This window comes from Leguminivora glycinivorella, chromosome 13 (genome assembly GCF_023078275.1).
Source record: "Leguminivora glycinivorella isolate SPB_JAAS2020 chromosome 13, LegGlyc_1.1, whole genome shotgun sequence".
Taxonomy (NCBI): Eukaryota; Metazoa; Arthropoda; class Insecta; order Lepidoptera; family Tortricidae; genus Leguminivora; species Leguminivora glycinivorella.
The window spans coordinates 11319150-11344811 of record NC_062983.1 but is presented as its reverse complement, the minus strand read 5'-3'; the positions used below and the strand labels follow the sequence as shown (position 1 = coordinate 11344811).

Sequence of the window (25662 nt, the reverse complement as noted above, 5' to 3'; positions counted from 1 at the left end):
TTCAACAATATAAAGTGGGGCTGATATTTATTTTCATTCCAACCCCAACGTGTGATATATTGTTGAATAGGTATTTAAAAATGAATAAGGGTATTCATTTTTAAATACAATATATCACACATTTTTCCATTTTTTATTTTTGCACTTTGTTGGCGTGATGAATATATATATCATATTGGTACCAAATTTCAGCTTTCTAGTGCTTACGGTTACTGAGATTATCCGCGGACGGACGGACGGACGGACGGACGGACGGACGGACGGACGGACGGACGGACGGACGGACGGACGGACGGACGGACAGACAGACAGACAGACAGACAGACAGACAGACAGACAGACAGACAGACATGGCGAAACTATAAGGGTTCCTAGTTGACTACGGAACCCTAAAAAGAGGCTGATAAAATCGGTGCCTGAAGAACTTGATAAATCCGTCGTAAAGGACGGAACGAAACTGAACCACAAGCACAGAATATATAATAGTGCCACAAGTGCATTTTCACAATTCACATTATCCGATCCGTTACCGGATGTCAAACCGATATTCCATACATTGAAGCCGCCATCGTTGATTTTTGCCTTTGAAATCCTTCCGATATCCGATATCGGATTGGATAATGTGAAAACGCACTAAGACTTGATATATTCAAATTACAGTAAAACAATATCTCGACTTATTAAGTTCTTCACGCCATCTACCGAAATAATTCCCCGAAATTCGAAAATAGTATAATTTTGTGTGTGTGTGGATTGAGTGAGCACCTTCCGAAAATAAAAAAAAATATGCTGATCATTTAGTAAAAGTTCTAAAACAATTGTAAAACGAATCTCTGAATTTGTAAAAAGATAAATCAAAAGATACAGCCATTAACATGTGCTCACTCAGTTCTCACAAACTACCAACGAAAACAGTGAATATATTCATTTAACATATAATATTTATATACTAACATTTAGTAAAAAATAGGCCAAACTACCTCTATAAATATTAGATCACCTAGTGACGTATTAAATTTTTTACAAATAGTTTCTTATGCTCACTCAATCCACACACTTTTGAAAAGCCGAATTTTGATGAAAAACATAAGATTTAGACCGCTATTATATGTGTATAGTTTAGTAGAAGTGAAATGGGAATTTGTAAAATACAAAACGAACCACTAACGTGTCAGGTTTTTTTATAATAAATTTTTGTAAGTGCTCACTCAGTCCACACGTTTTGAGAAAGTTAAAAATGTAAATATCTTACGATTTGTAGCACCTAAGACACTCGAAAGTACTTCAACATTTAGTAAAAATTTTTACTAAATATCCACCATCTAACATTTTATATTCGTTGTCTGGTTTTAAAGATATTCAGACATAACCTTTCTCATACAAATGTATCAAGTAGGGTGACCACACTATGTCGGCTCCTGATTTTCCCCACCTTCCCATTGTCATATTGAGATTGGGGAGTTTCGTTCGTTCAATTTTGATAATATTAAACTAATACCATATTAATTCTCCATCTGCAAACTGTTTTTAGGTTATGTTCTTGGCCTAGTGATGATGTGTATTGTGTAATTTTTATCGACGTCAGGATAATAACCATATCGACATGCATGCATTAAAAAGGACATGAATAATAATTGGTAAGAAACAAAGAATATAATACTTCACTAGTAAGAAACCAGAACCTGGTAATCTAATCGCGCTAACAGATGAGCGTACCGGATTTGTAAGTGGGAGCGAGAAATAGTTATTCTTTTCTCGCTCCCACTTACAAATCCGGTAAACTATTATCAAAATTGAACGAAACTCCCCAATCTCAATATGACAATGGGAAGGTGGGGAAAATCAGGAGCCGACATAGTGTGGTCACCGTACTTGATACATTTGTATGAGAAAAGTTATGTCTGATTATCTTTAAAACCAGACAACGAATATAAAATATTAGATGGTGGATATTTAGTAAAAATTTTTACTAAATGTTGAAGTACTTTCGAGTGTCTTAGGTGCTACAAATCGTAAGATATTTACATTTTTAACTTTCTCAAAACGTGTGGACTGAGTGAGCACTTACAAAAATTTATTATAAAAAAACCTGACACGTTAGTGGTTCGTTTTGTATTTTACAAATTCCCATTTCACTTTTACTAAACTATACACATATAATAGCGGTCTAAATCTTATGTTTTTCATCAAAATTCGGCTTTTCAAAAGTGTGTGGATTGAGTGAGCATAAGAAACTATTTGTAAAAAATTTAATATGTCACTAGGTGATCTAATATTTATAGAGGTAGGTTGGCCTATTTTTTACTAAATGTTAGTATATAAATATTATATGTTAAATGAATATATTCACTGTTTTCGTTGGTGGTTTGTGAGAACTGAGTGAGCACATGTTAATGGCTGTATCTTTTGATTTATCTTTTTACAAATTCAGAGATTCGTTTTACAATTGTTTTAGAACTTTTACTAAATGATCAGCATATTTTTTTTTATTTTCGGAAGGTGCTCACTCAATCCACACACACACATAATTTTAATTCGATTTCAAATGTACATTCATATCGGTCGTCTTATTCACGACTAATCTGTCAAATCTAACATTTGATAATAATTATTACAATACGAATCATTGCATTGTTCTGTAATGTAGAAGTAATCTATTTTTATGGAACTATTACAGAATAATCGCTATACTTTTAAAACGTACTTTTATCCACTCTTTTTATTCTGGCTGTACATCCATTACATCCTTCTCAATATTCAATAGGTCATTAATAATTCAATCTCCTGCCGATTTATTGTGTGCATGTGCAAGTGCATTCTGGAACCAGAATTCAATTAGTTCCTCGTTAACACGTTTAAAATAAAATAAGCGAGACTGCTGATAGATATTGTTATGTGACTTAAACTACACAAGTACACACACTTTAAATATCATGGGCCTTAGCACATACCTACTTAATCGTATAGTATAGGTAGTTTTATTTTTATGATACAGGTCCCAAAGAAAAAGTAGGTAGGTAGTTTATGCAAGCTTTTCGCGATATTTTCCTTAATCCATATTCGTCTCAAAATCGATACTTTACATTTGATAAAGAACCTTATGACTTACGAGTAAATTCTCTGCAGATTAACTACCTATATGTGATCGATCGTTACTCATCGATAAGATTTGTTTATGTATCAAAATGTACTGAGGAGACGCTTTTTGAATTACACTCGCGGACGCCCTTTGCGCGCCCCGAGACACGCGACGCATAAGTGGGAACGCTGCCTTAGGTGGTAGGTATAGCCTAAATAAAAACAAGTTGCGCAAAAATACACAATAAATTACTATTGCAAATAGATACCAGAGCAAGGTTAATTTTGTGATGCAATAAAAGAAATCGAATAATTTTCTATTGTATCTACAAGGCCTGATATTATTTATCTATAAGGCCAGTGTAGTAATGTTGCAATGAATTTCTATTAACTTACCTAGACCTTCCTAGATCCCAAACGGTCTTCAATAAAAATATAAAATCATACTCAAAGTAATATATTGTGACTTTCATTTAGGAATACGTAAGTTCGATTTTCAATACGTACTTATGTGCCTATTTCACTGTTTCCGAGGATTATCCGATTTAAAACTGCTACAGACATATCAACTGTAAAGAATAGGGATGTTACGATATTGCATTCGCATTCGCATATGCGAAAGATTCGCATTCTTTTAAACATTTGCATTGACATTCGCATTCGCTTCAAACGATGCAAATGTTTTGCGAATGCGAATATGTGCAAGTCGCAGCTTGTTCCTCGCCCGCGCCGGCCGCTCCAATTGCTACTTGTCGACTGTCGACTCGCGCATGCGCAGATAAGTCAAATTCGTACAGCGTGAAGTTCGTACTCGGCATTTTGACCAATAGTAAGCATTTTAAATTTTTTACCTAGCGGGTTCTTGGTTCTTGGTGATTGCTTGGTTTTTATTTTTTTTTTTTTTTATGAAATTCAGCGATATTCGCATTCGCACATTCGCATTCGCGAATGTGACACATGCGACATTCGTGACATCCCTAGTAAAGAAGACCACAAGACTAGGTTAGACATGTAGTACGACTTTCCATCTCCGATAGAAAAGGGAAACGTAAACCGAAAGCTAAAAGAAAAGATGACGAAGTCAAGGTGAGGCTAGGGGCGGTTCACTCCGCGATTCTATCGCCGCGTTACAAGTACATGCCGGGGCCGCGAGTTCGCGGCCCGTTCAATGGTGACGACCTTCTCGCGGCGCAATAGAATTCAATGTCGGCTGTCCGCGTGCGGTCCGTTATGTAGGTGAGAATTTAAAATGGCGGCATTTTGTGAATATTAAAGGAGTGAGCCTTCTGTACTTGTATTATTATATATTCTGTGGTTAAGGCGAAGTGGAAAAGATAAGGAAAACTGACCAAATCACCATGTGTGCTACAACTTGGAACAGAGATAGCTACAGAAATATCAAACATCTCTACCATCAAGACTTTTTGAATTTTCACGTGTCGAACATCCGGTGACACGTTGCCCGCTTTGTTTGTACCCGAGTTATCCGGAACCGTCCGCCTCGTTGTAGTAATACTAGTATTTTTATTGATAAGGCCGTCCACTGGCCCGGCCGCAGTCCGATTCATGTAAACTGTGACGGCATGTAGGCACTGCGGCTACTGAAATCCATACCTCGATGTGCTTTTTTTTTGCTGTGCATTGTGTCTTCTTTCGGTGAGACTCGGTACTTTCATGAAACTTTCCTTATGACGTGTATTATTGAAACATGAAATAATCAAATTGATTACACATACCGCATTATGGTCTGCAAACGCCAGAGCCCGCAATATTCGAGGCAAATACTACTGCGAACTTTTAAAACCAGATTTCAACTCTTCGTTTTCAGTTCTTTGTCTCAGCTTTTCTGTCATATTTTTATTCCCACTAGTTTCTAGAGGTTACTATTGGGAAATAGCCTGTGTGGAGGGAAAATGTCATACGACGTACTCTATGGACTTCTTTATCGACCCACAGTATAATAAAGAGTACTATCGTACAGTATGGCCACTCCTGCTCCCCGCTGAAAGTGCCGCCCACCCCCTCGGTTACCTCACAGTTACTGTCTGTCAAAAACGCGAACAGTCGACCTGTCATATCTCACTCATACAAGCATGGTACGCGTTCACCTACTCGAGCTTAGAATGTGTGCTAGGAACGCGCCTCTTTTATATATTTGATCGCGAGTGTTCGAGATGTGATCGACTCTTTAAAAAATATAATCGGAAAAGTGCATATGCCAGTAAACGTGTCTCTTTAGTTCATTATCGCTAAATGTTTACATAATAAAATAAAGTTCACGTGCGAGATTTTATTAGTCTGGCCTTTAGAATCATTCAATCTACTTTGACTTGGAGCAAGATATTGTAGCATAGCAATAAGTATTTATCATTCATTAGTAACGAGACTAGCTAAGTAGATAATCGGCATGTGTATTTGTGTAATAATGGTGTACAATGTAATGCATCGCATCGCAACACTGCACTGTACCTTACCAAGTTACCACAAGCATGACACTGGCCTGAAACTGAATTCTTCTTCTCGTTCTCTCGTCCCCTGTGCCAATAACTTTCGATTTGAATCCATTGATATTATGATAGAATTTCTAAAGCCTATCATATTAACAGCATCGTCTTTAAACATAACCTAACCACAAAATTAAAATTTTGAAATAACCCCCGACCGCGACATAGTAGACCGATTTTCATGAAACATAGCTAAGTACACTCCCGACTAACTCGGCTTTCAGACAAATAAACTAAATCTAAATCGGTTCATTCGTTCGGGAGCTACGATGCCACAGACAGACACACACACAGACAGACAGACAAACAGACTCGTTAAACTTTTTTTGCGTCGGGGGTTAAAAATAGCGTCTCATAATTACTTCACAGCTCATTGTTTCTGTGATATTAGGCATCAAAGTTGAACAATTTTAGGATCAAAAACTGTTCTTTTGGTCATAACTTTTGTTTTAATTAATTAAAAAATTGAAATCTCTCTTGAATATTTAGAAAAGTCAAAGGTAAACCCAAACATGTTGATTTCATGTATGTAACCCTGTCCCTTAGTCCCTTCACTAAAATCAAATTTCGATAAGTGTTTTTTTAGACCACGTTTAAAAAAAAATAGGTTTTTTTTTCAAATATGGCTCGTACGAATAGAGATAAAATATTGAAGAATCGATGGCCGTTGGTCTTATAATTCTATCTGTAGTGCAAATTTAGGAGTTTCAACTCAAAACTTGTCAAAAATCGATGAAAACCGTGTGGAGCCCCTTAAGCGCGAACTGGCCTGTGAATTGAAAATTAACTAAAATAAGGACTGGAACATATATTTCACGGTTTCACTTCAGTTTTTATAGATCGAGCACGTTATTATGACTGAAAGTACAAGCGGGGCGAAGGCGAAGCTATGTGAGAAACACTTCACACATCTAATGAGCATTCTAGAGCCCTAGACGCTTATCACGTGCTCTTTCTGAGCACCTACTATGGCATTTGACACCATTTCTTCACACTCAAAAGATTTTTCTGGATGCATTTCTACGCGTTTATGCCATTTTAAAGATTTACGTTAACGTATGACAAGATTTTGGCGATGTTGACGATACTTGGCAGACGAATATCCTGGACTAGCATATAAACAATTTGCAAACTTGTATTATTAGATTCAAAACTGTAAACTATTACATTTCTATACAAAATTGAACCTCCATCAAACCTACTTTTACCAAATAATTCGCTGAAACCAAAATAGTGGAGCCGATATCTTTGAGAAGTTATAACTTCTTATTCGACAATTTGCGTTCAATGTTTCACAAACTGAAAACAGTTCTGAACTGAAAATTTCTCTAAGTGATGAGTATATTATACTGCTGTAGTCATCCGCTCTGTATACGTAAACCCAACAGACGTCATACTGTTTTATTGCGATTATATAACAGTAGAGATGTATGTTCCGAGCTGTGTTGTATTTATTTATTTACTGTTATACCGCGTGATTCAAAATTATCTACGGCAATTACTAAGCTTGAAATTCACTGTTTTATTTAACAGTCGGCGTATTTTTCTCAGCGCGCTGCTCACGTAAGGTACAGCGGGGCAAATCTCGACTGGGGGACAATTGTAACTGATCCATTTTTTCCATTATTACACTACGATGTTGAGTTCTACATGTATCCACTGCACGCGCCTACCATATGTAACTGGTGGACACTCTATTTAATAATGCAAACATTGTAAAACATGGAAAAAATGGACCAGTTACATGGGTTTCCCCCAGTCGAAAATCGTAGCGCCGCGTAGAGCCCGGTTTCGAAAGTGTTAAATGCTTTTATGAAGAATTCCCAAAGTTTATAAATAAAATATTTGTTTATATTGCCAAAAATACATCTTTATTGTAAGCCTAAGTACTTTATTTCATGTTAACTTTCATTAAACTAATTTTACTCTTCGTGTAAACGAATGTAAATAACGCTGATGTCATTAATATTATATCCCGTATCAAAGGGCCCGTTTACTATATTTAAAAATGTATTCACACAATAAACGCATTAATTAATAATTAGGATTTTAACATTTTTATTTGTTTGACCTTACAGGGCGGCAACAACGCTGGCCACACAGTCGTTGTAGAAGGCAAGGAGTTCGATTTCCACCTCCTACCAAGCGGCATCATCAATCCGAAATGCACATCAGTTATTGGTGAGAGTGTCTATTCATAAATAGCTTGACGCTTGGCGAGGAACAGCTGCCTATGGAGGGACCTAGTCTTTAACAGAATGACAGGATGTCACGATCCTCAGCATTGAGGGAACGACTGAAGAAGGAGATTCATAAGTTGGCTGCGCATCTGAGTGTAATGTTGAGTGTACGCTCATATTGGGCTTTCAGCGGGGCGGGGCGTGCGGCGTGCATGTCATTGTCAAAAAATTGAAGGTCATACAAGTGTCCTAAGTCGCTGCACGCCCCGCCAAACGCTCCGCTCCGATCGTCCACTCAGGCCTTACACGGAAGGTATAACAACTGAAATTGTGACTATGTCCCTGTCGGTCGACTGACGGAGATAGAGTTTGAACAACCTTCTGATTTCGACGACATCTTATAAAAGCTTACTTTAAAATGGAATTTTCCATCTGGTGTTTAATGCTCGTCTTTTTATTCACTTTACCTATATTGCTGGGTAAAACGGTCATGTACCATGTCTTCGGCTCACGGCGTCGTTACGTTTGCACTGAGAGAAAAAACAACCAATTTTCATGTTCGTTCAACATGTTTATTGGTTAAAATAGCGCCTACGTGCTCTTTGGTTCAAACAACAAGATAGATTTTGTTAAGTGTAACTAGTACATTCTACAAGTTTCGTTTTATTTGAATCATCAAGTCGATTTTATAAAAGCAACGTGAGTCATATTGTTTAAACATAATGTTTGGCTGATTCAATCAAAAAATATCTTTTAACAAGTTTGACCTTGTTGTTCGAGCAAATTCGACTTGTATCATCAACATTGTGATTTATTCCGTTTATTAAAATACTTTTGTTTCAAACGGATAAACCCGCAACAAGTCGAACTTGTTAAATTCACAATGCAAAATTCTCTCAGTGTGTGATGATACCAGCTACTTATGATACGTTTACATACGGCATGTTGTATTGTATTGTACCTAACCAATAATAATAAAGCATCATTGCGCAATGTACTGCACCAATTTCATTTAACACTTGAAGATGCTATTTTAAACGCTCTGAAACCGCATTTCTGCAATAAACTTGGATCTCAATGATCACTTAAGGGCCGAGTCGAAGACGCGTTACATAAAGTAAACATTTTTATTGGCTATTGAATGCTTCACTCTGTATATGTATTAATTGCATACTTCGACTTTTTTTACACTTCTGCACAATAAAAGAAACCAGGTTATTTACGAAATAAATCAGGGTTGACCAGGTTCAATGGTCGGTTAATTTTGATCGCAGTGTTTGTTATGTTCTAAATTAATGTTAGTTCTTAAACTGTTTTATCATATACCTACTAAGTCGAATGATTCCATCGTTAAGTTAATGCCACAATGCCATGCTATTGCGTGTTTTTATAAGTCTCACTATGCCAAATAACTTTACAACAAACAATAAAATAAAAGTATCGTGTCTTAGTTTGCATTTTTAACCCTCCAATAGCATGTACAAGAACGAATGATTGGTAAAACGTCTAAATGCTAATATTTCTGTTTTATAAAAAGTCCTAATGCCTTGTGCCGGTGCACGACAGGCACGAAGGTACACTCACAAACATCTTCACAACCCAACATGCCAAAAATATATCTACACGTCTCTAAGACAATGGTAATAAGGTCGTGTATACATTTATTTGGAATGGTGGTTTGTAAAGATGTTTGTGATCTCGACTGTACGTTAATCGGGTACCTTGAAAACAGTTAAATTGATCCCAAGGTCGACTAATTGGTTCTGCGGCTGAAGAATGGATTCTTATTAGCGTTTGTAGTCTTATTCTAGAACCTAGATAATAGGCTAGTTTCCTACTAGTCAAATCAGCTTCTTTTTAAGAACTGTCAAAACGATTTGCTAATATGGAATTACTATGAAATACTGAGGAGTGACGTCACGGTCAATTCATTTACTTTATATCTTTCTCTTTGAGTTATTAAATAGAAATTATGTTTAAACATAACTAATGACCGTATTTTTCTTCTAATTATGTGGTGCTTTATTTCGTGCATTGCATAAAATATTTTATTTTAAGTATAGGAAACTAGCCTATTATGTTATGTGCGTGCTTAACAGAGCTATTGAACAAACGATTATATGACTTTTTAACCGACTTCAAAAAAGGAGGAGGTTCTCAATTCGACTGAATGCATCTGAAATTTTTTTTTATCTGTCGCGTTATCGGCCAATCGACGGTTATTACCGAGAATCGTGGACCGATTTTCAAAATTTTTTTTTTTGATCGAACGGGTATAACCCCGAGATGAAAAAATTTTCGATTTCGATTTTCAAGATTTGTTTATAATTTGGATGTTTAGATTATTGCAATCCGATAAAAATCTGAATCGACTGAAGGTTTATTATATCACGATTTTAAAATACTATTATTTTAGTTTCTCCGTGTTTTGTAACACGCTTTTTTTGAAGGCGGTTTTACTTTTTACCTTTATTATGGTTGTTCAATGAAAGATTTCGTCCACTTTTACGTAGTCGCATGACGGTCACTTGTCTGATCAAGTAAGAATTCAAATCTTGTGCGGTCCAGTGCCCTAACATACAGGTAGTAGGTCACGGAAAGTCTTATTACAATACCAAAAGGTTTACAATTCAGAGCGAAGCAATGAAAGTGTTAGAACTGTCATAAAACTACATATTTAATATTTATTTACATTATATGAAACTAGGTTTTGCCCGCGGATTTGCTCGCGTTAAATTCGAATATTGCGGAATGCTACATACAAACTTCCACTCCCCCATTTTAGGGAAGAGGGATGTTAGAAAGAGACAAAAAGTAGCCTATGTCACTCTCCATCCCTTCAACTATCTGCACTTAAAAAATCACGTCCAGTCATCACTCCGTTTTGCCGTGAAAGACGAACAAACAAACAGTCACACTTTCCCATTTATAACATTAGTATGGATGTACTTATGTACAGTAAGCACACAAGCTTCTGTGACCGTAGTATCTATTGTATATCGTCACTACTTTAAAAAAAACTTGTATCTTCGTCTGTCAATGAAAATAAAATTGTAGTAAGTATGTATGGAATGCATATAGACTTACTGCGTTTTAACTTTGAGAAGCAGCGTGAGATACGAGATTTTTTTAAAAGTAGTGATGATATGTCACTATGCCTTATGTGTATGTCACATGTTCATTACTCAAAAGCGCTTGTCAAACGACAAATTCTGCGATTAAAAACATGCGTACGGCCTACATTTGTTGCACTTAGTTAACCCAGTATTTCAGTAGTCATTGCTAAATTTACCAGGGACCCAGTATTTCGGGGCGCGCAGTAGCTTCAGTGTAATTCGAAAAACGCTCAGTACATTTTGTATAGGAAAGACGTAAGACGCGCCCCAGGTGGCGTGGCGGCGGCGTGGCGCGCGCCGCGCCGCTTGGCGGCGCGCCTTACGACAAAATGTACTGAGGAGACCTACAATGGCGCGGACGCCCGTTGCGCGCCCCGAGACACGCGACGGTCTGATGTGGCCGGTGCCTTATATATAATGCATGTAATGTAAGCGTTTCTTCTTGGCATCATGTCATGTGATCAGTACCTACAGTTTCTGTATATATTATAACCACATCTTTATTGATTGCGTCATTGTTTATTTTTACCTTGAAAAGAAAATTGCGAAAACAACAAATTGCACAATATTTGCAACAGATGTTTCCGATGTCAGACATCCGGAATGTCTGGAGATAGTGCCTGAGATAAATTGTTTATAATTTGTCAGTTTGTTTATCTGTGTCTCAAGAGTCGAGTGACTCATAAACCCAAACGATTACAATCGTGCACACTTATGCCTTTCACAACTCGTTTTTATGAAAGTCATATAAGGTTTTATTCTATATTCTATAATTCAGGCAGATACCAAACATACCACGAATAAGGAACTTGACTGTACTTAAAATAAAATATTTTATACCATGCACGAAATAAAGCACCAGAAAATTATAAGAAAAACAGAGACAGAAGTTATTTTTAACTCCAATATGTATTTTATAAATCAGATAGAAATATATAAAGTAAATCAGTTGACCGTGACGTCACTCAATTCGATTTCATATTTAATTCCATATTAGCAAGCCGTTCAAATTCGTTTTGACAGTTCTTAAAAACAAGCTGATTTGACTAGGAGGCAAGTAGCCTATGTGACAGATAGTATGGCAAATGCGAACGAACGAGCGATTCCGAGGAAATACGATGGTAAAAGATCGACACTACATGAAGTAGAGTATAGATTGTAGGTACATACACAGATAGAAAATATCTCTTCAACCAAAGAAACCTATTTGAACCAAGAGATATCCAGTTTCCCATATCAGGAAGATTTTAATTACTTGATATAAAACATAAAATGTCTCGATGTTTATTACTTGCACTAACCATTTTATATCTTAACATGATTAGCAAAACAATCTTTTTTTAAAAACTTAATCATTTATTCCAAGAGCGTAAACGTTTTGTTCAGTGATAATTATTACTCAGAAGCAAATCAGCAAGTTCTTAAAAACAAGTATAATATTTCTTGGTTCTAAGTAATAAAATTGTTGTATTAAGAGTTATGACGGTTTTCGGTTAAGAGTTATGCATAATTAAAGTAAAAGTTAATGTTTCTTGGGGTGAAACAATTAGTTACTTACACCAAATATTTATATTTTCCCCTCACTAGCTCGGAAACACGTGTTTTGTCCTTTAATACCAGCGGGTAAAAACGCATTTTATCCACTAGTGGGTAAAGTAATTTGACCTTGAATAAAGTCAAATTAACTGCTTTAAAATTGATAAAAGTAGGTGAATCTAGTAATAAAGATGATTTACCACCTGTGGAACTACTGGAAGCAGTGATAAACGCATTTTTTGCGTTGTAGTTTCCTCGCTATAGTGAGGGGAAAAGTTTTGTGTTACACTCGGGTGCAAATGTATTTTACTTCTCGTGTGTTAAAAAACTCGCAAGTTCAGGATTCTATTCTCGAACCACTCGCTTCACTCGTGGTTCAACTATAGAATCCTTTCACTTGCTCGTTTTTCAATTCCACACTCGGCGTTAAAATACAACTTTGCCCCCTTGTATAACAAATAACTATTTTCATTTTAAAAGTTCTGACGGTATTAGATGAAGATTTACATGTTTGAAGTTAGATTTAATGTTTCTTGGGGTGAAACAGTAAGTATCTTAAACCAAATATACTTACTTCTTGGATGTAATTTATCTTATTTCATTTAAAATATATAATTTCGAGTTCCCCAGCCAGTTAGAGAGAGAGAGAGAACTGGAGCGGAAGCACGTTTAGGATAGTCCTCAATAATAGCGCGTAGTTCCCAGAGGGAAGCAGGGGGCTATTATGTCGGAATTTGTATTCCTATGATTCGATACATATCAAGTTCCAACCGGCGAGCCTAACCAAATCGAGAAAAATCTTAACACCGCGATGTACGAATTCTATGGGCTGGGGTCAGCGCCATCTAGCGGGTTTTTTGGTAACTAAACCGGTGTCGCCGCTCGGCGCGCGAACTAAATCTTGAAGCAAAACTTTATTATTTTTCGATCTAAACGTGTTGATTCTCAAATGGAACTTGTAGGCATTAAATCAAGAATTTGTGATATGAAGCCAAGAATGTAATAAATCTTGACCTAAGTCCGTGTTGATTTTTTATTTAAAACCTGCTCGAATTATGAATGAAGTCTATAAGCATCAAACCAAGAATTATTATAATCAAGCCAAGATTGTCAGGGTGTCCACTTTCTGGAAAGTCAGGGAAAAGTCAGGGAAGCTCATAGTGGTCATGGAAAGTCAGGGAAAGTCAGGGAAATGATTTGGAGGTCAGGGAAAAACTTGACACCAAGAAAAAAAAATCAAAAAGTATTTAAAAAATTATATGATTTCTTGGATTGACCACATCCATGACAGCAAAGATCGACTCCTGGTAGTGATTTTAAGGCAACATAAAAATGACACTTTAGACTTTTCATTACAAGTATAGTACCTGGCCTCCATCCCAGTGATTGCTAATGAGAGATGTCAGCTCATGCTCTAGCTGACCTTAATTTATCCGGCCCAAAATCGTAAATGCGGAAAATCCAGATTTTTTTTTTTACATTGCGTGCCCTACCCACATATTCCAAAATGGCGAAGGGGGTCGGGAATAAATTCAGTTATCGTACATACAATCAAAACATAACAATCACGCCTGTATCCCATAAAGGGGTAGGCACATGAAACTACCAAAGCTTCAGTGCCACTCTTGGCAAATAAGGGGTTGAAAGAAAACGAAACTGTGACATTGCCATTACATTGCCACATTGCATTGCCATTGTCAGTTATTGTGATTCAGATTAATTGGAAAGTTGCACCACAATGTCACCATATACAACATTCATAATTTGCTTTTGCTAGGGCGATGTGAAAACGACAAAGATAAAGTTACGTCGCTGTCCAAATTCTAAGTATCTATCCGACAATCCAAAGCGGAGTTCCCCATAAAGGCAATGGCGCATAACGTCACATAGAGGCGCAATTTTGTATGAGTCAAAGGAGCATAGGAGGATAATAAGTTGCAGTTGGAAACCTAAAGGCATGTAGTGGCAAAACACCTAAATGGGCATCCCGACGCTGACAACAAAGAAAAAATTTCGCGCTCGCTTCGCTCGCGATTAGTATTTTCCATTTCATCAATTTTAATTCCCTTTATTTTCGTGTAAGTTTCATGAAATTTAAGATTTTTTGGAAAGTTTCCGCAACTTGCACATAACTACTCTGCTCTGATAGACTAGGTACTCCATTTTGTTTCCTATGTTATGTACATAATAACTACTATCAGCCCCAGGGACGTATAAAATAAAACCGCCTTCAAAAATAAGCGCGTTACAAAACACGGAGAAACTAAAAAGCCAAAAATAATAAACCTTTCAATTCAGATTTCTTATCGTATTGCAATAAGCTAAACATCCAAATTATAAACAAATCAATTATTTTTGTAGTCGGTACCAGACCTGTTCGTCGCCTTGCTATTGCCTGTTTGACCCACCCAACCATACACAGGCTGGTACCGACTCCAAAAATAATTGAATTGTTTATAATTTGGATGTTTAGCTTATTGCAATACGATAAGAAATCTGAATTGAAAGGTTTATTATTTTTGGCTTTTTAGTTTCTCCGTGTTTTGTAACGCGCTTATTTTTGAAGGCGGTTTTATTTTTTGTTAAAAAGTTTATTTATTTGTTGATTTTTAGTGGTTCCTAGTGATATTATATGTATCAGTCCGAATACATGTACAGTAGTGAAAGAATTATCCTTTAACTCCTAACCATTGAGGAGTTGACCTTCCATCATCAGCTCAGTTGATTTTTAGTGGTTCCTAGTGATATTATATGTATCAGTCCGAATACATGTACAGTAGTGAAATAATTATCCTTAAACTCCTAACCATTGAGGAGTTGACCTTCCATCATCAGCTCAGCCACATAAAATTATTACCATCAGACGTAAATACTGGTGTACCTTTGAAAAATATACTAAAAACATTACATGTGCCTATAACATTTGAAGAGTTCCCTCGATTTCTCCAGGATCCCATCATCAGACCCTGACTTGGTGCCAATGGGACCATCTCGGGGTTATACCGGTTCGATCAAAAAAAAAATTTTGAAAATCGGTCCACGATTCTCGGAGATATCGAGTAACATACATACAAAAAAATAATAAAAAAAAAACATTCAGTCGAATTGAGAACCTCCTCCTTTTTTGAAGTCGGTTAAAAAGTGGAAAATTTTTCGCGCTCGCTGCGCTCGCGATGGTTTTTTCTACTGTAGCTTACCCAAGGGCGCCAAAACTCAAACTCGCTCTACCCTGATGCACGGGCCGGCACTGGTATAGCCAAAAGTAAATGGCGATAACTACCAACTACATATTTCGTTAATGTTAGTTTTATAAAACCAGAAATTAAAGTTTGATAGTTAACATAAAGATAAAAAACCGTAGGTATAAAAGTATGAACTGCCTTGCAAATTTTAATATTCCGCCTTTAAAAAACAAACATATTCCAGAAAAAAAAAAAACTGTGACAGACGGACAGACAGACGCACGAGTGATCCTATAAGGATTCCGTTTTTCCTTTTTGAGGTACGGTAAAAAGTAAAAACTTATTTTTTTTAGGTTTTTTTTTCAAGGCAGAAAAAAAACGGTTTTTTTGCAACTCTAAGCAAAAGTGGTAATAGTTGAATGAAAATTTGGTCAGGGAAATTTTCTTAAATGGTCATGGAAAGTCAGGGAAAAGTCAGGGAATTTTTTTTGGGTTTAGTAGTGGACACCCTGATTGTTCTAAATCTTGAAGTAAAACCTTGATATTTTTTGATTTGAACTTGTTGATTCTCAAATGGAGCTTGTAGACATTAAATCAAGAATTTGTGACACAAAGCCAAGAACTTAATAAATCTTGACATAAATCTGTGTTTATTTTTGTTTTAAGTTATTCTGGAACTTTGAATGGAGTTGCAAAGCATCAAATCAAGAACTATTAAAATCAAGCCAAGATTGAACTAAATCTTGACGTAAAACCGTGTATTTTTTTTATTTAAACTTTTATGTCTTGACTGTAGAACGTAAAAGTTAAATTAAGAAATTATGATTTCCTATTAAAAACGCAGAATTCTTGTAGTTAAATTGTGGTGAATCTTCTTTTAACAGGTTTTTATTTTTGCTTTGATAAAGGTTACTTGAACCAAAGACGTTTTTTAAGAACTAGCATATTCATACTAAAACGGTGTAATATTTTGTTGCAAATAAATACTTCTTTGATTCAAATCTGTCCTATTTGTACCAAATGTATATAAAGTTACGACTGAACAATTTTGATTCTTCTTTGAAAAAGGAATATCCCTTTAGGTTAAGACCATGTTATTAGATGAAGAATTATATTATTCCTTTTAAATAACAGTGTTTGAGAGAGTTTTCCGTCTTAAATTAAAATATCTTTTCTATCTGTGTATGAAATTTAAAAGTATTATACTATGTATTTTTGTTGAAAAATATTGACCTTTAGATAATAAACCTGTTTATTTCGCAAAAGGTTTTTGAATTATTTTTATTGGATATTAGACATAGGCATAGTTTACAGTGTTTACACACTATTAAGAAAAAACTATTAATTTAAAATGGGTTTTGTTTTCATTTCGTTTACTAATTTTTTTTTTCAGGCAATGGTGTGGTCGTGCACTTACCGGGCCTCTTCGAGGAATTAAAAAAGAACGAGACCAAAGGCATGCGGGACTGGGAAGGGCGGTTGTTTGTCTCCGATCGCGCACATATAGTACTGGACTTACACCAGCAGGTATGTAATTCCATCTTTATTGTTATTCCTAGGCTTGTGTAGTACATGTAGATACTATTAGTACAATGACAGGATTCCCTCCATTGTACTAGACCGAACTCCCTAATGATTCTGCTCTTTAGTACTAAAAGCAAAAGGATTCCGCGATGTGTGGTGTTTCTCTTCTTTAGTCCATTTTGCGAAGCAGCACCGAGTATAAGTACATATAATTAAGTATGGTCACAAGTTCACGTGATTTATGGTATCCTCTTAGTCATGACGTGACCCACATAGAAGCGACGCAAGTCGTAAGACGCGGCGCGGGCGTCGTGTTCCGCGTCTTACGACGTGCGTCCCTGATATTAAACGATGAATTTGTGCAATCATTCTTAACCCTTAAATGCATGGTGATGTATATATGCATCATATATTTGTTGGCCTGTGGCTTAATATGTAGCTATCCAAAATCATATTTATAGCTTAACTATTGTTCAGTATTTATTATTATTTAATAATATTATAAATTAAATAATATTATGATTTACTGTTTGTTATTAAGGATAAAGATGAAATGGCGGAAAAGTGTGAAAAAACAGGCTGATGGCGATTTTTAGTATGTGATTTAGGCAGATTTTTTCGGAGTTAGTAATTAGTTTATGTTTAAACATTTTATCATGGGGGTTTCACAAATAGTAAGTACCTTTCTAATAGTAGTCAAACTTTACAAATAAAACTTACCAATAATTATATATTTATATAAATAAGTTTTGGCCTATTTAACTTCTAACACTGATTTAGTATTAAAATCGGTATTAAATATTTTTTTATTATTATTCCCAGAGTCAGAAAACCATTATCTATAACATAATATATTAATATCTCGTTAAAAGAAAAATTCATGCATTTAAGGGTTAATGGGTCCTGGTCTAGCCAGGATCTATGAAACTGATATCCTTAATAAGCATTCAATGTTCCAGGTTTCCAACCTACCCTTAACTTGATGACATGTAAATAATCATTTTATCTTGTAAAATAATCCACTGCAATGCGTGCTTTGTGGCGTTACCGTTGGGTAAAGGCGAATGAATGCCATTGGATTAATGTTCGTGAAGCTCGAAAGTTGGATTTGACGACCTATCAACAACCATGATATCAAAATTGTTTTGTTCTCGTTCAGTTACGAATAAAATGTATGTAATGTAACGAAATGATTACCAATCTCAATAATATGCAATGCGAGACATAAGTGATGTCATTACAAAGCTTGAATAAATTAGGCGGGACATGTTACCAGACAGCGTGATACCAGGTGAAACACATTGCGCGCTTTCACACGAAAAAAGCGCCTGACGGCTTTTGGCTCATGATTCATGCTTGATCATGGTTGATTTGATGGCAATCGCTAGACACTTGGAAGAGGCTAGCCCAGGATCAGGATAATTGAGGGCCCACTCCAAACTACGTTGCCCCTGTCACACTTGTAAATTCGTATGTACCAAGTGTATTGACTAAAGTAGGCCCTCAGCAGTGGGCGACTGGAGACAAATGAATAGTTTAATTTTGATACGTTCATTATTTGTATGCCGTAAGGCGCCATATAGTGAAACTGATTGAAATAACACACACCTATGTTGGACAAATAAATCATTCTGTATTCTGCATTTATTTTGACGCAGGTTGATGGTCTACAAGAAGCGGAGAAGGGCAAAAATTCACTCGGTACGACAAAGAAGGGCATCGGCCCGACCTACTCGTCCAAGGCGTCGAGAAACGGCCTGCGGATCGGAGACCTGCTGGGAGACTTCGCGCTCTTCGAGGAAAAGTTAGTTATGTCCAAGTAGCTAGTATGTATCTGCTGATTGACGATATCAGATCAACTGAATAGCCACTTGCATCGACTCATAATTAAGTATTTAGTACAAAGAAACTATTTACACTGAGAGAAAAAAACAACTAGTTATCATGTTCGTTCAACAAGTTTTTTGGTTAAAATAGCGCCTACGTGCTCTTTGGTTGAAACAACAAGTTAAATTTTGTTAAGTGTAACTAGTACATTCTACAAGTTACTCGTCATTTGAGTCAACAAGTCGATTTTATAAAGGGAACTTGACACATATTGTTTTAAACATATGTTTAGATGATTCAATCAAATATCTTTTAACAAGTTTGACCTTGTTGTTCGATCAAATTCGACTTGTATCATCAATATTGTGTATTATTCCGTTTACTAAAATACTTTTGTGTCAAACGGATAAAACCGCAACAAGTCGAACTTGTTAAATTCACAATGCAAATTTCTCTCAGTGTAAGTTACAGCACACTTTTAAAAATGTGGCCTACTTGACGGAATGAAAAAGTGAGTTGAATAACACATTGAACTCTCACGTTTTGTACACATATTTATCTGTTTATACTCTCGTCGTATTACTGACTATAGCGCAATTAACATTTTTTATCTCTATCTTTTGTCTTGTCATGTTCGTAGGTTTAGCCCTCGATTTAGGGTCCCCCCACATCCAGCGTCTCGCGAGCGTAGCGTCGGGCCAACTGTGCGCGACGTCGACGCGGCGTTTTTTGCCATACTGTTGGTCCGACGCTACGCTCGTGAGACGCTAGATGTGGCCCTTAGCCTCGACTGTTTAACGCACCCATAATTAACTTAGGTACTTATAACTAATTCCAGATTCCGCACGATAGCTGCATCATACAAGCGGATGTTCCCCGCCCTGGAGGTAGACATCGATGCCCAACTGGCGCAATACCGAGAGTACGCGGCCAAAGTGCGGCCTCTAGTGAAGGACACCGTGGCTTATCTGCACCGATCGCTGCGTGAAGGACGGAAGATCCTAGTCGAGGGCGCTAATGCCGCTATGTTGGATATTGACTTTGGTGAGTTACTGCTAGACTATAGAGTATATCTTTCATGTGCGTCCTCATGCCTTGGTTGGTACGCATGGCATCGTGAATGACAAGGTCTACTAAGTGCGGCCTCTAGTGCGGGAAACTGTGTGTTCACCGCTCGCTGCGTGAGGGACGGAAGATCCTAGTCGACGGAGCGAATTCCGCCATGTTGGATATCGATTTTGGTGAGTTACAGCTACTGCTCGAGAATATAGATTGTATCATTTACGAAGACCGTTTTGGTCGTATTGTCATGCCACTAAAGCTTAGATTTGACACACGTAAATGACTTAAATCTCATTACAATTGATCGAAGCAGATCCAAACATTTTTTTTTTTAAATTTTAAGTTCTTATCTTTCAGAGTGTATTTGTTCCTATTCTACATCAATGTTTTTCCTTCCAGGCACATATCCCTACGTAACTTCCTCAAACTGCAGTATCGGCGGTGTATGCACAGGCCTGGGTCTTCCTCCGAGCGTCATCGGCAATGTACTGGGCGTCGTCAAGGCTTACACCACCCGCGTTGGTGACGGGCCCTTCCCTACAGAGTTACATGATGTAAGTTATACTTTGAATACATTTTTTTCTTGGTAAATTGTCTTGCACCATAAACATGAGAAGAGGCTCAGTTTAAATCGCCAGGAAATCATAAAAAAACCACGATTGTAGCTCCAAGATTTACTCATGTCTATAGCTTCATCCACTGTCAATCTACCCAGCTGCAGTGGGACAATAGTAGATTGTGCAATAAGGGCATAAAGTGACCCATTTATACCCGGGGCAATTTTTTGGTCCGAGCGAAGCGAACACCAAAATAGTAGGCGAGGGTAAAAATGGACATTTATGCCCTTATACACTCTGCTTTTTACTTCGATTGCGAGGAAAATAATTATATTTTTCACAAAAATTTACACCACCAAATTGTAAAGCGAAAGAACATAATACATAACCAATTTCCGCCAACCAACTTTTTTTTTTTTTTTAACATGTGATCAGAGTTTTAGGCACTTGGCTTTCTGCCAAGTCAAACATTTCGGAGCATTTTTGAACGATAATCAACTCCTATTTTATGTGATTTACTAAATTTGAATGACAGAAAATACGGAGTTCTAATAAATTGTAGCAAAAATAAAATAATATAACAAGTTTGGTCATCTACACAATTTTATTGCTCAGTAAAATTGTGCAATATATTTTAACTGTTTGGCTGTTGAGACCGACTACCTTAGTCTTAGAGGAAAATTTTACTTTTATGCTCTAGAGCATAAAATGCGATTAACGTACAACATAAAGGTGCACTTTTTGAGCATGAGAAGTGAAAAGCCGTTTTTTATAGGGATGAGTCCGTTGTAATACATGTCTACTACTCGGCATGGTATGCCCGCGTGACTCGCGCGGTATGACAACTTGACAAGGGGCATTGTTACCTTGCATGTCGTGGAACCGCTACCATTGTGCATTTCCTAGCATAGGCGTCAGAGATCCAATAGTCCAGTAGTGCTCAGAATAGTAGGGGTGATTGTAATATTACTTGTGCAGGACGTCGGTCGGTTGCTGCAAGAGCGTGGCCACGAAGTAGGCGTGACGACGAAGCGCGTGCGGCGCTGCGGCTGGCTCGACCTCGTCGTCGTCCAGTACACCGCCATGGTCAACGGGTACACCTCGTGAGTATACATACAATCTTAACATTCACATATTCGACACCAAGACCCCCCCCCCCCCCACGTGAACTTTGCTCAGATGCTCGTTCTCGCCATATAAATGCGCGATTGTGCGGTTTCTGACATATTCCGCCATTTTTTGCCTAGTGGTTTTGCCTATGAGCGGCAGCCATACCGTGTGGTATCATATTAAAGAAGTAGTCCCATCGACCTTTTCTACTTGGTCTAACAAAATATGAGAAAATGTCCAGAAGTGGCAATAAATGTGACGGGGAAGGCTCGTTTTCAAAAAATTGCCAAAAATATATAATAGAAATTTATAATCACTAAAGCATAAAAGCAATTTAAGTAAACGTTGCAGATTATTTTTTTACGAAAATAACTCCGATGTGATGTAGATTTTCAAAGAAATTGTCACTTAATTTTAGGTAATTTCTAAAAAAAATTGAATTCGTTACTCTTTTTAAAAACCTTATAATAAAAATGTAGTCTGAGAAGTTTGTATATAGTACAGGATACACGTATTATAAATTAACCAGTTTCAGTATTCCAAATTGTCCAAATTTTACAAATAAGATCGACTAATCCAGCACTAAACGCGGGTTTTCCTAAACGTGCATACGTTTTTCTCGAAAGCAGCCTTAACATATTCGACACAATCAAGAACTTTGCTCAGATGCCGGAGAACCCGCTGGACGAGTTCTCGTGTGCGGTTTCTGACATAGTCCTCCATTTTTTGCCGTGGTAATGTGTTAAGTGTAAGGCCTGAGTGCACGCTCGTATAGGGAGTGCAGCTGGGCGGCGTCCGGCGTGCATGTCAGACAAGCGTCCTGAGAGCACGCTGCATAGCGTGCACGCGGGCCCCTCCCCCGACAAACCGAACGTTCCACTCACAGTCCCTTTCTTGGCTTTAAAAATAAGCGCCTCGTTAACTGTGTACAAATCATAGACATATATAACTCCGTATAAAGTCTAAGAAAAAACGTACCTCAGTACCATACAGAAAAAGGTACGGTGGCCTAAATGGCATTACACCTTTAGGGTACGCTCGGCTAGATGGCGCTAATATTAATATTTGACATTTTAACACATATCAAGCTAAGTATATGGTCCAAATTGTCAAAACTGAGGTTCAAAAGTTTTAAGCCTGTGTCAAGAGATGGCAGTCTATGCACTGTGATTACACATTTTACTTCTACAGTAACTCTCTATAATACTCGATCCTCATTGGTACAAATAAATGTAATTGCAAACAGTGGAAGAGTGGGGCTTCCTGTCACAGGTATTATAAATACTTACTAAGAAGTCTCAACCTGCGAGTGTTATGTTGTAAATTAGTTAATGAAATAAATGCTTTTTGATTTTTTGAAGCGCTTCGATTGCGTTCACGTGCGTGTGAGACTATTTCAGCGGGCTTGTATGACTGCTTTGAACTAAACTTATTAAATTCATGTACATAACTGCTAAGACTTATTTACATTAATTTTGTAGCTAAAAATATGTTATATTCTTCCAGATTGTGTCTAACAAAGCTAGACATCCTGGACACGCTTGAAGAGATAAAGATCGGCGTCGCGTACAGGCTCCACGGCAAGAAGATCGACTACTTCCCGTCTTCGATGACGGAGTTGAGTAAAGTTGAGGTATGAATACATTAAGGAAATTCCTATACCGATTGACCAGACGAGCAAGTATGGTCGCGCGACAAATGATAAAACATCAGGCCGTCCCTATCGCACTATTTATAAGTGCGGTAGGGACTGCCAGATGTTTTATCATTTATCGCGTGTCCATACTTGCCTGCCTGAAGACCCAAGGAAAGCTCAAGAAAGCTCGAGTTGAGGGTACTTAAACAGCAATGTATATTGTATATCCATACTAATATTATAAATGGGAAAGTGTGTGTTTGTTTGTCCGTCTTTCACGGAAAAACGGAACGACGGATTGACGTGTTTTTTAAGAATAGATAATTGAAGGCATGGAGAGTGAGGCTACTTTTGTCTCTTTCTAACACCCACTTCTCTAAAATGAGGGATGGAAGTTTTATGGAGCACTCCACAATTTTCGAATATAGCGCAAGCGAAGCCGAGGAGCAAAAAAGCTAGTACAGTATATAGAAAACACCAGCGACTCAGGAACTCGTCATCACAAAAAATAAATGCAGCAATCAAATCCAGGACCAAGAATGTCGTTTTCTGATAGTGCTTTTGGTGACTTGAAATACTGTAATGATTCTTTTACTATGGGTCATTTACCTGAAATATTTTTTTTTAATTGAATTGAATTGATACCTGTAGTTCCAAAGAGCCACATGCATCGCTCGAGTTGCGGTTTATCGAAATGATGTATAAACCGTAATTGGAACTCTAGATACTTTGAGTGCTGCAACAGCGGACTATGGCCTGTACAAATTACAAAGTTATACCTAATAACATCGTAAGATAACCTACGGTGCCGAGACGTGGGCACTCACGGCTGGATTGGTCCACCAATTCAAAGTCGCTCAACGAGCTATGGAGAGGGCTATGCTCGGGGTATCTCTGAGGGATCACATCAGAAATGATGTGATCCGTCACAGAACCAAAGTTACCGACATAGCTCACCGGATTAGCAAATTGAAGTGGCAGTGGGCTGGTCACGTTAGTCGCAGGGCAGACGGTCGGTGGAGCCGAAAGGTTCTTGAGTGGAGACCGCGACTCGGTAAACGTGGTGCAGGACGCCCTGTGACAAGATGGAGTGACGACATCCGCAAGTTGGCTGGTGTTGGCTGGATGAGATTAGCTGAAGATCGGGAGCAGTGGCGTGCATTAGAAGAGGCCTATGTCCAGCAGTGGACGAGGATAGGCTGATAATGATGATGATGAATGATGAAGATAACGGGACGACACTTATCACTTTTTAATTTCTACTCTTTTTGACAGGTTGTACCAACAATATACACATTTAATAGTTATTTGTTTAACAAGGGGGCAAAGTAGTTGTTTAACCGCACGTGCCAATATTGATACCCGAGCAAGCGAAAGATTCCCATATTGAACCGCGAGCGTAGCGAGTGGTTCAAAAAGTGGAATCTTGAGCGTTGCAAGGCTTTCAAGGCACGAAGGTTAAACAACCTTTGCCACCGAGTGAAACACAAAATTTTTTACCACACCAACACGAACAAAATACTAACTATAAAACATCAAATTAAATCAAATTCCTCAATTTATTCAATATGTATGATTCAAAATCATCATTTATAGGTAAATTCTACCAGCCAGCTTAAGACATCAAGTTAAAATTTGTATGAAATTACTTTGCACTCTTGTGGATAAAATGCAATTTTGCTATCTGTTTCCGAATAGCAAAATAAACAGTTGATGTGGTGAAAATGAAATTAATGTTTTTCTCACAGGTGGACTACATAACGCTGCCTGGCTGGGCGTGCAGTATTGAGGCCGTGCGGGAGTTCAAAGACCTGCCCGAGAAGGCGCGCGCTTACGTCCGCAAAATCGCGGAATTCCTTCAGATACCTGGTTAGTCCACACTATAGTAGACGCAAAACCATCGTGCCGGTCGGGCCATAAAATGAAAAATGAGCTGTCAGCAAGGATGCGACTGGTCAATATTTCTTATCGATGAATCGCGCTTGTTCTATGAAACAGTACGGTAACGCCATCGATAATATGCGAAGGTTGCGGCACGCATCCCTACAAGCAGGTAGAAAAGGGGGCGTGGCCGGCCTGGTGATTTATGGACCGGCACGATGGTTTTGCGTCTACTATAATATTATAAATGGGAAAGTGTGTGTGTCTGTTTGTTTGTCCGTCTTTCACGGCAAAACGGAGCGACGAATTGACGTGATTTTTTAAGTGGAGATAGTTGAAGGGATGGAAAGTGACATAGGCTACTTTTCGTTTCTTTCAAAAAGCTAGTAAAGCTAGTATATATATCAATACCGAATCAAAAAACTACTACTCATGAGATATAGTTTCATTATTTTAAAGGTATTTTGTA

At 37.5% G+C, this 25662-nt stretch overlaps 1 protein-coding gene across 1 annotated transcript in view; it reads left to right on the top strand.

The window, feature by feature from the left end:
* Positions 1–25662, top strand: part of LOC125232549 (adenylosuccinate synthetase) — a 34095-nt gene that overhangs the window by 5678 nt on the left and 2755 nt on the right. The window contains exons 2-9 of the mRNA XM_048138256.1: positions 7661–7763; positions 16990–17123; positions 18779–18924; positions 19786–19991; positions 20409–20563; positions 21545–21669; positions 23183–23309; positions 25061–25181. Of these exons, the coding sequence (XP_047994213.1) occupies positions 7661–7763; positions 16990–17123; positions 18779–18924; positions 19786–19991; positions 20409–20563; positions 21545–21669; positions 23183–23309; positions 25061–25181 (1117 nt within the window). The remainder of the gene's footprint in view (positions 1–7660; positions 7764–16989; positions 17124–18778; positions 18925–19785; positions 19992–20408; positions 20564–21544; positions 21670–23182; positions 23310–25060; positions 25182–25662) is intronic.